The following is a 16056-nucleotide window of genomic DNA, read 5'->3' on the forward strand; positions in this document are numbered from 1 at the left end:
GGAATGGCGGGTCCGGGGAGGGGGGAATGGCGGGTCCGGGGAGGGGGGAATGGCGGGTCCGGGGAGGGGGGAATGGCGGGTCCGGGGAGGGGGGAATGGCGGGTCCGGGGAGGGGGGAATGGCGGGTCCGGGGAGGGGGGAATGGCGGGTCCGGGGAGGGGGGAATGGCGGGTCCGGGGAGGGGGGAATGGCGGGTCCGGGGAGGGGGGAATGGCGGGTCCGGGGAGGGGGGAATGGCGGGTCCGGGGAGGGGGGAATGGCGGGTCCGGGGAGGGGGGAATGGCGGGTCCGGGGAGGGGGGAATGGCGGGTCCGGGGAGGGGGGAATGGCGGGTCCGGGGAGGGGGGAATGGCGGGTCCGGGGAGGGGGGAATGGCGGGTCCGGGGAGGGGGGAATGGCGGGTCCGGGGAGGGGGGAATGGCGGGTCCGGGGAGGGGGGAATGGCGGGTCCGGGGAGGGGGGAATGGCGGGTCCGGGGAGGGGGGAATGGCGGGTCCGGGGAGGGGGGAATGGCGGGTCCGGGGAGGGGGGAATGGCGGGTCCGGGGAGGGGGGAATGGCGGGTCCGGGGAGGGGGGAATGGCGGGTCCGGGGAGGGGGGAATGGCGGGTCCGGGGAGGGGGGAATGGCGGGTCCGGGGAGGGGGGAATGGCGGGTCCGGGGAGGGGGGAATGGCGGGTCCGGGGAGGGGGGAATGGCGGGTCCGGGGAGGGGGGAATGGCGGGTCCGGGGAGGGGGGAATGGCGGGTCCGGGGAGGGGGGAATGGCGGGTCCGGGGAGGGGGGAATGGCGGGTCCGGGGAGGGGGGAATGGCGGGTCCGGGGAGGGGGGAATGGCGGGTCCGGGGAGGGGGGAATGGCGGGTCCGGGGAGGGGGGAATGGCGGGTCCGGGGAGGGGGGAATGGCGGGTCCGGGGAGGGGGGAATGGCGGGTCCGGGGAGGGGGGAATGGCGGGTCCGGGGAGGGGGGAATGGCGGGTCCGGGGAGGGGGGAATCGCGGGTCGGGGAGGGGGGAATCGCGGGTCGGGGGAGGGGGGAATCGCGGGTCGGGGGAGGGGGGAATCGCGGGTCGGGGGAGGGGGGAATCGCGGGTCGGGGGAAGGGGGAATCGCGGGTCGGGGGAATCGCGGGTCGGGGGAGGGGGGGAATCGCGGGTCGGTGGAGGGGGGGGGAATCGCGTATCGGGGTGGAATCGCGTGTCCGTGGGGGGGGTGGAATCGCGTGTCGGGATCGGGGTGGGGGAGAATGGAATCGTGGGTCGGTGAAGTCGCGGGGGCGGTGGCGGTAATCGCGGGTCGGAGATTGCGGGTCGGGGGAAATCGCGGGTCGGTGTATTGGAAGATAGAGATCGTAGGGCAGGGATTTAGGATCGCAATGAAGGAGGCCAATCGCTGGGAGCGAAGCAGGTTTGCTTGAGGGTGCCGAGGGGCAAGGACTCCTGCTCCTCCTTTCCCACAAGTAGTGATGGAAAGGCACTTCCCTGATGGATCCAGCTGTTCTTGTCTCCCTTCAGCTGTTGGTTTTCACCAGCCGGAGAAACCTGGCTCGCTGCCATTAACAACAACTAGTTTTATATAGCGCCTTTAATGTAGTAAAACGTCCCAAGGCGCTTCATAGCAGTGTTATATGACAAAACAAATACATTTGACACCGAGCCACATCAGCAATTATGGCTGATGACCAAATCTTGGTCAAAGAGGTAGGTTATAAGGAGAGTCTTAAAGGAGGAAAGAGAGGTATGGAGGCGGAGAGGTTTAGGGAGGGAGTTCCGGAGCTTAGAGCCCAACAGCAGAAGGTACAGTTACCAATGATTGAGCAGTTATAATTAGGTACGCTCAAGAGGGCAGAATTTAAGGAACGCAGACATGTCATGGGGTTGTGACTCTGAAAGAGATTACAGAGATAGGGAGGGGCGAGGCCATGGAGGGATTTGTAAATAAGGAGGAGAATTTTGAAATCGAGGCATTGCTTAACCTGGAGCCAATGTAGGTCAGTCAGAGCATAGGGATGATGGGTGATCGGGACTTGGTGTAAGTTGGGACACGGGCTGCCGAGTTTTGAATGACTTCAATGTGGGTAGAATGTGGGAGGCCAGCCAGGAGTGCATTGGAGTAGTCAAGTCTCGAGGTAACAAAGGCATGAATGAGGGTTTCAGCAGCAGATCAGCCGAGACGGGCGGAGGCAGGCAAGCAATGTTACGGAGATGGAAATAGGCAACTTTAGTTATGCCACGTAGTCGGAAGCCCATTTCAAGGTCAAATGTGACGCCTAGGTTGCAAACAGTCTGGCTTAGCCTCAGATAGATGCCAGGGAGAGGGATGGAGTCAGTGTCTAAGGAACACAGTTTGTTGCGGGGACCAAAGACAATGGCTTTGGTCTTCCCAATATTTAATTGGAGAAAATTTCTGCTCATTCATTACTGGATGTCAGACAAGCAATCTGACAATTTAGAGACCATGGAGGGATCAAGAGAAGTGGTGGAGAGGTAGATCTAGGTGTTTTCAGCGTACACGTGGAAACTGACTCCGTGTTTTCGGATGATATTGCCAAGTAGTAGCATATAGATGAGAAATAGGAGGGGGCCGAGGATAGATCCTTGGGGGATACCAGAGGTAACAATGAGGGAGTGGAAAGAGAAGTCATTGCAGGAGATTTTTTGGCTACGATTAGATAGCTCGGAATGAAATCAGGAGAAATGCAGTCCCACCCAGTTGGACGATGGTGGAGAGGCATTGGAGAAGGATGGAGTGGTCAACTGTGTCAAAGGCAGCAGACAGGTTGAGGAGGGATAGTTTACCTTTGTCACAGTCACAAAGGATGTAATTTATAACTTTGATGAGAGCCGTTTTGGTAATGTGGCAGGGGCGGAAACCAGATTGAAGGGATTCAAACATGGAGTTCCAGGAAAGACGGGCATGGATTTGGGAGGCATCAACATATTCAAGGACTTTGGAGAGTAAAGGGAGGTTGAAGAAGGGGCGGTAACTAGCAAGCACAGTGGGGTCAAGAGTTGTTGTTTTGAGGTGAGAGATGATGACCGCAGATTTGAAGGAGAGGGGAACAGTACTGAGGAGAGAGAACCATTAACAATGTTGGCTAACATAGGAGCTAGAAAAAGACTTTGAGTGGTCAGCATTTTAGTGGGAATAGGGTCAAGGGAGCAAGAAATGGGACTCATGGACAAGATGAGCGTGGAGAGGTCAAGAGGGGAGATCAGAGAAAAACTAGAGAAAGATGCGTGTTTAGAACTAGTGCAAGGGGGAACCTCAGAGGAGTTTGCCCCCGTGGGCTAGGGAAGGAAGGGAACTGGAAGAGGCGGGTGATCGGATGGTCTGAATCTTTGAGACAAAGAAGTCCATGACCTCCTCACACTTGTTGTTGGAGGGGAGTATGATGGAGACAGGGGAGAGGAGTTTAAGAAGACAGTTAGCAGTAGAGAACAGTAGCCAGAGGTTATCTTTGCATTCCAGAATGATTCTGGAACAATGAGCAGTTTTTGCAGACAAGAGTAGAATCCGATAAAGCTTTGTGGTCCAGCCAGATCTAGCGGTGAAAGGCTAAACCAGTTGACCACCACATCTGTGCAAGTCTGCACCCCTTGGACTTGAGGGAGCGAAGATGAGGGCTGTACCAGGGGGAATGGCCAGCGTGGGAGAGAGTAATGGTTTTAATAGGGACTAGGGCATTAAAGATGGTGGTGAGGGTGTGGTTGAGCAGATCGGTGGGTGCAGAAATGTCACTGTTAAAAGGGAGCCAAAGGCTGGACAGTTTGGAGTTGATGTGCAGTTATGAGAGAGTTTGGAGAGAGTTTTTTCCAGGGGCAGAAGCAGAAGAAAGTAGGGTTGGGTGGGGGAAGGGGGATGTGGGTGGAGAGCGATACAAGGAAATGGTCAGAGATGGTCTTATAGTAATTGACACAGTAGGAATAGCAAGGCCACGAGAGATGGCAAGGTCAAGGTGGTGGCCGTGAATCTGGGTTGAGGAATTCACAAGGAGGGAGAAGTTAAGGGAGGACAGGAGGGTAGTGAACTCAGAGGAGAGCATGATGAATTGAGATGGAGGTTGAAATCACCGAAGATGAGAAGTCGCTCGGTGCAGAGGCTGAAGGAGGAAAGCAGTGAAGATATCCCCGTGATAACATTTTTTATCATACTTAGGTGGGCGATAGAGAACAAGAATTTTAAATGAGAGGTGAGAGGGGTGGAATAAGGCGAGATGCTCAAAGGAGGAGAAGGTGCTGGAGGAGTAGGGGGACAGACCAAGATATGATTTGTTGATGAGAGCCATACCGTCACCATGGCGGTCTGGGCGGTGCAAGTGGTGGAAGGTATAGCCAAACGGGGAGGCTTCTTTTAAAGGTAGGGTGTCATCACCCCGCAGCCAAGTTTTTTTTTTAATCAAAAAATCTGTTCAAATTTGAATCACACTTCATTAGCATATTTAAATAAATGTGACGCCTCTCAAAAGCAGGTTCGTCACTCATGCCCCAACACACTGCCATTAAAACGAGTTATACCCTCTCCCATCCATCCATCCATCGTGGGGGCTTAAAATTCCGTTATTTTTTATTTCATCATTATTCATAAAAACACGTACTACGCTTCATGCCATAATGTGTCAATGATATTCACCTGATTATCATACTTTAGAGACTGAGTGCCAACCAGGAATCTGATTGCATCGGCTTCTGCAGTCTGTGGTGTTAAGGCACGCGCCTGCAAAATAAAAATAACACAATTCTGTAACTTTGCAGTCTTGTCATTGCATTATCTAATGGGTTTGCTTTATGCCAATTATAGATTTAAAGTTACTGTCCTCTTTAGCAATCACAACTCCCATTAGCCAAAAGTATAATAACTTTGTTCGACTCTATAAGGCATATATAACCAGAAAACAACTGTTCACATCTGGGTACTGAGAAATGTCCAATATTGGAGAAGTGGAAACGAGAGGCATGTTTAATATATATGGTCTGGGGCTGAACTCTTCTGAGGGAGAGTGTAAAATGCATAAGACAATTGAAGAATGTCAACATGTAGAATTTTCCTTGGGGTGTTCTGTTGGAGACAGAAATTATATTCAGGAGGAATTCACATCTAGGAGCAAGATTGATTAACCCTGCAATATTACTGTACAAAAAGTTTGTTCAGCAGGCCTGGAAGGTAAGAGAAAGTCCTAACATCAGACAACTATGCTAGCACAGATGATGCTAGCAGAAGCGCTATATGCTGTGAGAGACGGTGAAGAATGGAGCACCAATTGCAAGAGATGCATTGCAGTGTACGTGGCCGTAAGTGCCCCACAGGTTCTGGGTTTCCGCATGCAATGTGCATGCGCGAAAACACGGTACTTGCGATCTGTAGAGAATCTTCTTGGCAGATCACCTACATCCCCAGGAATTGGACATTCGCTGGCGGAGAGTTGGGCTATTCGCACAACTCTTGCTTAGTGAATGCCCATGAAACTCTTACACCTGGTAAAAGCAATGCAAAAGCCAATGCACTATTTCGAAGGACAGCTGTGTTCCTTTTAACAAAGTTTAGTTGTTTTTAAACACAGGATGGTGTCAGAGATGCTATCCATGAGCTTATTGAGGCTGATGGGTGATGACACCTTCCCCCTTAATTCATCATTATCATAGGCAGTCCCTCGAAGTGAGGATGACTTGCTTCCACGCCGATGAGTTCACAGGTGTTTCAATGAGGGATCTAATATTCTGGATCCTGAACTCCATCTTGAAGGGTAGAAGATGCCTGTGCGTGGATTTTTTTTAACGTGTGGTGGTCGTTGCACCCCAGCCACCACACGGGCTTGACAGAGCTAGGTCTTAGTCCAGTGGCAAGGATTATGCAGGACGACTGGAGACCAGCTCTGCTGCACGGACCTAGTGCGCACACATATCGCAGTATGGGCTGGCCCGTGCTGCCCCTGGGCCCTCGCCTCTTCTGGGCCCTGAACTCTCGTCTCTCCTGGTCTCCTATCATATCCCTCTACGGACTCTTGCCGTTCCTTCGCCCTGACCTCGCCGCTCCTGCTGTACCTGCCCGTACTGCAGTCAGTCATCGCCCTCCTGCAGCAGCACGCACTGCTCCCTGCAGTGGTATGCCGCCGCACGCTGCTTCCTCCAATGGCCCGGCCTGCTGATGGCGTTGCAGGCCGGGACCGCTCTGATTTCTGGGCCGGGCCTCCGCACTGGTATACAATGGTATTGTATAATTAAGCCCCATCCAGACTATCGCAGTGGCAGTGTGACCCTTTTCATCATATCACACCTTGATCTGTTCCCCCAACTCCTCTGGCATTTCTTCTCCTTTGAACATCTTGCTTTGTTCCACCTCTCTCGTCTCTCCTTTAAAATCCTCATTCTCTATTGCCCACCCAAATATCATGCCAAGTTTCTCATTGCGATATGCTCACTGTTATCCTTCCTTACGCTCTGCACCGAGTGATTTCAACCTCCATCTGACTATACTGTCCTCCGCCAACATCCAGCTGAGTGAGACTGCCGTCGCCTGGTTCCATTCCTATCTACCCAGTCGTACCCAGACAATCATCTGCAATGGCCTCCTGCTCCTGCATCGTTATCTCTGGAGTGCCCAAAGGATCTATCCTTGGCCCCCACCTATTTCTCATTTACATGCTGCCCTTTGGCGACATCATCAGGTTCCACATGTACACTGACAACACCTAGTTCGACCTCATAACACCTCTCTCGACCCCTCCCGTCTCTAAAATTTCAGACTGCTTGTGCGACATCCAATATTGGATGAGCAGCAATTTCCTCCAACAAAATATTGGGAAGACCAAAGCCATTGTCATTGGTCCCCAAAACAAACTCTGTTCCCGAGCTATCACTCTCCCTGGCCACTATCTGAGGCTGAACATGACTACTCGCAACCTTGGTGTCCTATTTGACCTTGAGATGAGCTTTCAACCACATGTCCACTCCAGTACCGGGACCTCCTACTTTCACCTGTGTAACATCGCCCGTCTACACCCCTGCCTCAGTTTATCTGCTGCTTAAAACCTCATCCATGCCTTTGTTTCTTCTAGACTTGACTATTGCAATGCTTTCCTGGTGAGCATCCCATCTTACACCTTCCATAAACTTGAGCTTATCCAAAATTCTGCTGCTCGTATCCTAACTTGCAACAAGTTCCGTTCACTCATCACCCCTGTGCTCGTTGATCTACATTGGCTTCTGGTCTGGCAATGCCTTGATATTAAAATTCTCATCCTTCTTTTCAAATCCCTCCATGGCCTTGCCCCTCCCCATCTCTGCAACTTCCTCCAGCCCTACAATCCTCCCCAAGATATCTGCGCAGTTCCAAATCTGGCCTCTTGCGCATGCATCCCTGATTTTAAATTGCTGCACCATTGGCAGCTGTGCCTTGAGTTGCCTAAGCCATAAGTTCTGGTATTCCCTCTCTGCCTCCTTTAAGACACTTCTTAAATTTACCTCTTTGACTAAGCTTTTGGTCACCTGTCCTAATATCTACTTATGTGGCTCGGTATCAAATTGTGTTTGATAACACTCCGTGAAGCGCCTTGGGATGCTTAAAGATGCTATATAATTGCAAGTTGTTGTTGTTTAATTGATTTTCAGGCTGCAAGTCACAATCATTGCTTCATTGTCAAAGTAATTGTAAGGTCACGGACAGGATATAAAATTCTGTCTTCGATAATCAAATAACAACTTTTGTTTCTTATACTTATTTCTTGAAGTGTGACAGGCAGGAAATTGGGATACATTACTATTTTTATAGAGATAGATATTTGAGCCAATCAAGAGGTGATAGACAACTTGCATGTGAGACACTTTGAAGGAAACTTTTCGACACTCCACAGACACTTGCTCGACAGAATACATTTAATTAGATAGGTACAAGAAATACTTTTGACCGTTCAGTAAAAGTATCCATTTTATAACCAGCAGGGAGAGATGTGAAGGCTTCCATGCCGCCAAAGAACTGATGCGCTCTCTAAAATATCAAAGATATTGCTGGTTTGTCTATTATTTTCTCTCATAAAAATTTCAATTACTTACAAAAATATGGAAGGGGCAACTCTTTCAGAAACAGAATACCTTTCAAAGGGAAATTGGATATACACCTGAAAAGGAAAAAAAAATTGCAAGACTATGAAGCAGCAAACTGGATAGCTCTTTCAAAGAGCCAGCACTGATATGATGGGTGCTATGGCCTCCTTCTGTACAGTATGATTCTATGAAATAGCAGGAGCATAGAGAATAAAATGTATTCCCCATACACACTCCTTTAATTTGATATAAAGTTCCTTTGTTTAAAACTTTGCTCTGATGGTGAGATTTTCTCTTTAAGGTTTCAACTAATTATCCTCAAAGTCTGAATTAAAATGTTGTACTGTACAGAAGGGGAAAAAAAGTATCAACTTGTAACAGGACCAAAATGTTACATTAACATTTAACTTGTACTTAATTCAGAAGGACATTTCCAGGTTTATCACAGAATATGTCACATTGCAAGGATAACCACCAGCACAGTACGCCAAAAACAATGAACTCTGAATCAGGGTACATTTCAGTTAAATATACAATATACATCCACAGGCTATCATATTTGAGAATGTATTAATGGCTTTAATTCATAACTTTCAAGATACTTGCAGAGTACCTTTGGTACAATTGGGCAGCATCACTCTATTCTGATGAATTAAAATCATCACAAGCGCAATTTTCTTTTCAATACAGTTTTCTGTTTGTGTTGCCTCTTCCAAATTTTTGTTGTTGATTGTCATTTACTGTTATTTTCAGTATTTTAGATTTTTTGTTGAATTTTGAACTCGTCAAGGTTGAAAGAAGTCAATGGGAAATGTTCCAATATTGACACCCAGTATTGGCATCAAGTTGAAAACCGAGTGCTCTCTACTCAACATCTTAAACAATAGCTAACCAATCGGATATGCTGGAAGTGGCTCCCAAATACAGTATTTTGGCACTGCACAGCTCAAGAGGAGATCTCAATTTGCACTAATTGGAAGATACAATAGGCATTTATTGATTCATATCAGTAACTGAAGGCTGGTGAATGCTAAATTCAGCCAGCCCTCGTTGAGAAGGGGTAAAGAGCATTTTTGTCCCAATGTAAGTTGAGTTAATTGTGTATGAGATATATAGTGATATAACACTCATTTTAAGCACCTTGGGACATTTTTACGACATTAAAGGAGCTATATAAATGCAAGTTGTTATTGACATATATAAAAACATTGCTCCATCATGCTTCAGAATTTCTAAGCAGGCAGAAATGGATTTACTTTAGCCTGCATGCGAAATCTAGGACCAATCTGTGAGGTGGATTTATGACAACAATGGAAATGATTGCAAGGAGGCATCGAAGGCTTAAGCGTCTCGACGTGCTGCTCAGTACCCTAATGGGGGAAATCAGCCTCATAGTAGACGTGGTGAAAGCAAATACATTTTCAATATGGAGACTCTAATTAGGGGTGTTAATAATTCCATACACTGAAATTATTGGGGCATTTTACATTGTTAAAGAATCAACATAGTCTCCATAGCTAATGCATAACAGTCCTGCACAAAATGAGACATATTAATGGTAAAGCTATCTATGAATATTGTGTACAGTTTTGGTCTCCTAATCTGAGGAAGGACATTCTTACTGTTGAGGGAGTGCAGCGAAAGTTCACCAGACTGATTCCCAGGATGACAGGACTGACATATGAAGAAAGACTGGATCAATTAGGCTTATGTTCACTGGAATTTAGAAGAATGAGAGGGGATCTCATAGAAACATATAACATTCTGACGAGATTGGACAGGTTAGATGCAGGAAGAATGTTCTCGATGTTGGGAAAGTCCAGAATCAGGAGTCACAGTCTAAGGATAAGGGGTAAGCCATTTAGGACTGAGATGAGGAGAAACTTCTTCACTCAGCGATTTGTGAGCAAGTGGAATTCTCTACCACAGAAAGTTGTTGAGGCCAGTTCATTAGATATATTCAAAAGGGAATTAGATGTGGCCCTTACAGCTAAAGGGATCAGGGGGAATGGAGAGAAAGCAGGAATGGGATACTAAAGTTGCATGATCAGCCATGATCATGTTGAATGGTGGTGCAGGCTCATAAGAACATAAGAATTAGGAACAGGAATAGGCCATCTAGCCCCTCGAGCCTGCTCCGCCATTCAATAAGATCATGGCTGATCTGGTCGTGGACTCAGCTCCACTTACCCGCCCTCTCCCCGTAACCCTCAATTCCCTTATTGGTTAAAAATCTATCTATCTTTGACTTGAAAACATTCAATGAGCTAGCCTCAACTGCTTCCTTGGGCAGAGAATGCCACAGATTTACAACCCTCTGGGAGAAGAAATTCTTTCTCAACTCGGTTTTAAATTGGCTCCTCCGTATTTTGAGGCTGTGCCCCCTAGTTCTAGTCTCCCCTACCAGTGGAAACAATCTCTCTGCCTCTACCTTTTCGATCCCTTTCATGATTTTAAATGTTTCTATAAGATCACGAGAAACCCAAGGCAAAGAACAAAAAGGGCCACTGTACAGCAAAATTCTAGAAGGACAAAGGGTGTTAAAAAAGCAAGCCTGAAGACTTTGTGTCTTAATGCAAGGAGTATCCGCAATAAGGTGGATGAATTAACTGCGCAAATAGATGTTAACAAATATGATGTGATTGGGATTACGGAGACGTGGCTCCAGGATGATCAGGGCTGGGAACTCAACATCCAGGGGTATTCAACATTCAGGAAGGATAGAATAAAAGGAAAAGGAGGTGGGGTAGCATTGCTGGTTGAAGAGGAGATTAATGCAATAGTTAGGAAAGACATTAGCTTGGATGATGTGGAATCTATATGGGTAGAGCTGCAGAACACTAAAGGGCAAAAATCGTTAGTGGGAGTTGTGTACAGACCTCCAAACAGTAGTAGTGATGTTGGGGAGGGCATCAAACAGGAAATTAGGAGTGCATGCAATAAAGGTGCAGCAGTTATAATGGGTGACTTTAATATGCACATAGATTGGGCTAGCCAAACTGGAAGCAATACGGTGGAGGAGGATTTCCTGGAATGCATAAGGGATGGTTTTCTAGACCAATATGTCGAGGAACCAACTAGGGGGGAGGCCATCTTAGACTGGGTGTTGTGTAATGAGAGAGGATTAATTAGCAATCTCATTGTGCGAGGCCCCTTGGGGAAGAGTGACCATAATAATGGTGGAATTCTGCATTAGGATGGAGAATGAAACAGTTAATTCAGAGACCATGGTCCAGAACTTAAAGAAGGGTAACTTTGAAGGTATGAGGCATGAATTGGCTAAGATAGATTGGCTAATGATACTTAAGGGGTTGACTGTGGATGGGCAATGGCAGACATTTAGAGACCGCATGGATGAACTACAACAATTGTACATTCCTGTCTGGCGTAAAAATAAAAAAGGGAAGGTGGCTCAACCGTGGCTATCTCGGGAAATCAGCGATAGTATTAAAGCCAAGGAAATGGCATACAAATTGGCCAGAAATAGCAGCGAACCTGGGGACTGGGAGAAATTTAGAACTCAGCAGAGGAGTACAAAGGGTTTGATTAGGGCAGAGAAAATGGAGTACGAGAAGAAACTTGCAGGGAACATTAAGGCGGATTGCAAAAGTTTCTATAGGTATGTAAAGAGAAAAAGGTTAGTAAAGACAAACATAGGTCCCCTGCAGTCAGAATCAGGGGAAGTCATAACGGGGAACAAAGAAATGGCAGACCAATTGAACAAGTACTTTGGTTCAGTATTCACTAAGGAGGACACAAACAACCTTCCGGATATAAAAGTGGTCAGAGGGTCTATTAAGGAGGAGGAACTGAGGGAAATCTTTATTAGTCGGGAAATTGTGTTGGGGAAATTGATGGGATTGAAGGCCGATAAATCCCCAGGGCCTGATGGACTGCATCCCAGAGTACTTAAGGAGGTGGCCTTGGAAATAGCGGATGCATTGACAGTCATTTTCCAACATTCCATTGACTCTGGATCAGTTCCTATCGAGTGGAGGGTAGCCAATGTAACCCCACTTTTTAAAAAAGGAGGGAGAGAGAAAGCAGGGAATTATAGACCGGTCAGCCTGACCTCAGTAGTGGGTAAAATGATGGAATCAATTATTAAGGATGTCATAGCAGCGCATTTGGAAAATGGTGACATGATAGGTCCAAGTCAGCATGGATTTGTGAAAGGGAGATCATGCTTGACAAATCTTCTGGAATTTTTTGAGGATGTTTCCAATAAAGTGGACAAAGGAGTACCAGTTGATGTGGTATATTTGGACTTTCAGAAGGCTTTCGACAAGGTCCCACACAGGAGATTAATGTGCAAAGTTAAAGCACATGGGATTGGGGGTAGTGTGCTGACGTGGATTGAGAACTGGTTGTCAGGCAGGAAGCAAAGAGTAGGAGTAAATGGGTACTTTTCGGAATGGCAGGCAGTGACTAGTGGGGTACCGCAGGGTTCTGTGCTGGGGCCCCAGCTGTTTACATTGTACATTAATGATTTAGACGAGGGGATTAAATGTAGTATCTCCAAATTTGCGGATGACACGAAGTTGGGTGGCAGTGTGAGCTGCGAGGAGGATGCTATGAGGCTACAGAGTGACTTGGATAGGTTAGGTGAGTGGGCAAATGCGTGGCAGATGAAGTATAATGTGGATAAATGTGAGGTTATCCACTTTGGTGGTAAAAACAGAGAGACAGACTATTATCTGAATGGTGACAGATTAGGAAAAGGGAAGGTGCAACGAGACCTGGGTGTCATGGTACATCAGTCATTGAAGGTTGGCATGCAGGTACAGCAGGCGGTTAAGAAAGCAAATGGCATGTTGGCCTTCATAGCGAGGGGATTTGAGTACAGGGGCAGGGAGGTGTTGCTACAGTTGTACAGGGCCTTGGTGAGGCCACACCTGGAGTATTGTGTACAGTTTTGGTCTCCTAACTTGAGGAAGGACATTCTTGCTATTGAGGGAGTGCAGCGAAGATTCACCAGACTGATTCCCGGGATGGTGGGTCTGACCTATCAAGAAAGACTGGATCAACTGGGCTTGTATTCACTGGAGTTCAGAAGAGTGAGAGGGGACCTCATAGAAACGTTTAAAATTCTGACGGGTTTGGACAGGTTGGATGCAGGAAGAATGTTCCCAATGTTGGGGAAGTCCAGAACCAGGGGTCACAGTCTAAGGATAAGGGGTAAGCCATTTAGGACCGAGATAAGGAGAAACTTCTTCACCCAGAGAGTGGTGAACCTGTGGAATTCTCTACCACAGAAAGTAGTTGAGGCCAATTCACTAAATATATTCAAAAGGGAGTTAGATGAAGTCCTTACTACTCGGGGGATCAAGGGGTATGGCGTGAAAGCAGGAAGTGGGTACTGAAGTTTCATGTTCAGCCATGAACTCATTGAATGGCGGTGCAGGCTAGAAGGGCTGAATGGCCTGCTCCTGCACCTATTTTCTATGTTTCTCGATTTTCTATCACCCCTCATCCTTCTGAACTCCAACGAGTAAAGACCCAGTCTACTCAATCTATCATCATAAGGTAACCCCCTCATTTCTGGAATCAGCCTAGTGAATCGTCTCTGTACCCCTTCCAAAGCTAGTATATCCTTCCTTAAGTAAGGTGACCAAAACTGCACGCAGTACTCCAGGTGCGGTCTTACCAATACCTTATACAGTTGCAGCAAGACCTCCCTGCTTTTGTACTCCATCCCTCTCGCAATGAAGGCCAACATTCCATTCGCCTTCCTGATCACCTGCTGCATCTGCAAACTAACCTTTTGGGATGGAGGGTGGTGCACGGAGCAGTGCCGTGCAATTAAAAAAATTTTAATCCGGTTCACGGGCTCCCAGGCCGCCTGCAATTTCTGCGGTCTGGAAGAGTCCGTGTTCCATGTTTTTATTGAGTGCACGAGGTTGCAGCCCCTGTTTTGTTATCTAAAGGGGCTGCTCCTGAAATTCTGGCTGCACTTCAGTCCCACACTCCTGATCTTCGGGCACCCTGTGCGGAGGGGAACGGGTAGATCCGAGGGCCTCCTCGTAGGACTGCTCCTGGGCACGGCCAAGGGTGCCATCAGCCGGTCCAGGCAGCGGGCGGTCGAGGGGGTCGTTCAACCTGACTGCCTGCCTCTCTTCCGCTCTTACATCCGGTCCAGGGTGTCCTTGGAGATGGAGCACGCAGTGTCCACCGGTACGCTCGCGGCCTTCCGCGAGAGGTGGGCACCGGAGGGACTGGAGTGCATCATCACGCCCGGCAGCCAAATTTTAATTTGATTTTACGTTTTAAAGTTTAATTTGTTTTAATTGCCGGTGCATTTACTGTCCCCCTCCTCTTTTATAGGGGGCACTTGGAGAAAAAATATGTTTTTGTGCCCAAAAAAACCCCCAAATAAATACCACAAAAAAATAAAAGGGCCTGTAAATGTTTGGTGTTTCCCCCAGATCGGGGGGGGCACGGTTTAATGTTTTTTGTTTACTCCCAAAAAGAGTTTCATGCACAAGGACCCCTAGGTCCCTCTGCACCACAGCATGTTGTAATTTCTCCCCATTCAAATAATATTCCCTTTTACTGTTTTTTTCCCCCAAGGTGGATGACCTCACACTTTCCGACATTGTATTCCATCTGCCAAACCTTAGCCCATTCGCTTAACCTATCCAAATCTCCTTGCAGACTCTCTGAGTCCTCTACACAACCCGCTTTCCCACTAATCTTAGTGTCATCTGCAAATTTTGTTGCACTACACTCTGTCCCCTCTTCTAGGTCATCTATGTATATTGTAAACAGTTGTGGTCCCAGCACCGATCCCTGTGGCACACCACTAACCACTGATTTCCAACCGGAAAAGGACCCATTTATCCCGACTCTCTGCTTTCTGTTAGCCAGCCAATTCTCTATCCATGCTAATACATTTCCTCTGACTCCGCGAACCTTTATCTTCTGCAGTAACCTTTTGTGTGGCACCTTATCGAATGCCTTTTGGAAATCTAAATACACTACATCCATCGGTACACCTCTATCCACCATGCTCGTTATATCCTCAAAGAATTCCAGTAAGTTAGTTAAACATGATTTCCCCTTCATGAATCCATGCTGCGTCTGCTTGATTGCACTATTCCTATCTCGATGTCCTGCTATTTCTTCCTTAATGATAGTTTCAAGCTCGAAGGGCCGAATGGCCTACTCCTGCACCTATGTTCTATGTTTCTATGGCATGGTTATCATTCCATCGGTCTTCCAATCTCTCCCTGCTGGTCCTGGAATTGAAGATATTATCCAAGAGGCAGTGGTAAACTTTACCCAATGTTCGACCTCTTATGGCAACAACATTTTCGTGCGCAGTTCCTTGTACAAATGGGCTCAAGAGGCAATCCATTAAATGTGTTTCTGGAAAAAGGGTTTGAGGGAAGTGACGAGAGGGGATTTGGGTCAAAGGGAAAGCTTGATGGGACTTGTGGCCTGTTCTTGTTTCCCCCCCCCGAAGATTACACCTCTTCAATTAATGTGCAGACAGACCGGTTTTTGTTTTGAAGTGATGCACGCTGACATACTGTGCGTCTCACTGGTTGCTGGCCCGTTCCTGCTGCGGGTAGAGGCGGATCGGCAGCTGTTGCCATGGCGATGGCCACATTCACCCCCACCGCTGGAGCCCCACAGCACGGTTCTGGACGCCGGGATCGAGTATCGGCTCCTGAAGTGCCGCCCCCACCCCGAATCACGGCCACAGCCTCCCCGCGCAATGACAGGTGGCCATGGCCCACCTTTTTAAGAAGCAAATAAAAATCACCGACCTGAAATTCAAGCCCATAAATGACGGGCGCGTCGTCTTCCATTTTCTCTCGTGGCTGAACAAGTCAGGGATTGGCTTTTAAAAAAAAACGACACGAAAGAGAAAAATAAACAACAACAACCCGGCTCATCCACCCCCCCCCCCGCCCCCTGGGGAAAATATTTCGAGTCTCGCGAAACGGAGCGTGCGGCTTCCCGTCCGTGCGCTTCCGGTGAGGGTGGCGCAGGCGCAGAGCTGGGCTGGTGGCG

The 16056-nt window shown here is 48.0% G+C and overlaps 2 protein-coding genes across 3 annotated transcripts in view; one reads left to right on the top strand and one right to left on the bottom strand.

The window, feature by feature from the left end:
- Window positions 1-16009, bottom strand: part of eipr1 (EARP complex and GARP complex interacting protein 1) — an 85021-nt gene extending 69012 nt beyond the window's left edge. The window contains exons 1-2 of one of the 2 annotated variants that reach the window (XM_070884939.1): window positions 15535-15582; window positions 4631-4714 (exon numbers count right to left, since the gene is read on the bottom strand). In XM_070884939.1, the coding sequence (XP_070741040.1) occupies window positions 4631-4714; window positions 15535-15567 (117 nt within the window). In that variant the 5' untranslated portion in view covers window positions 15568-15582. Of the gene's footprint in view, window positions 1-4630; window positions 4715-15534; window positions 15583-15809 lie in introns of those variants that run through there. The other variant, XM_070884938.1, reaches the window with a different exon arrangement.
- The window catches only part of rps7 (ribosomal protein S7), a 439982-nt gene that overhangs the window by 207601 nt on the left and 216325 nt on the right, over window positions 1-16056 (top strand). The window lies entirely within an intron of this gene.

Source organism: Pristiophorus japonicus, chromosome 7 (assembly GCF_044704955.1).
Source record: "Pristiophorus japonicus isolate sPriJap1 chromosome 7, sPriJap1.hap1, whole genome shotgun sequence".
In the NCBI taxonomy this organism is placed as follows: domain Eukaryota; kingdom Metazoa; phylum Chordata; class Chondrichthyes; family Pristiophoridae; genus Pristiophorus; species Pristiophorus japonicus.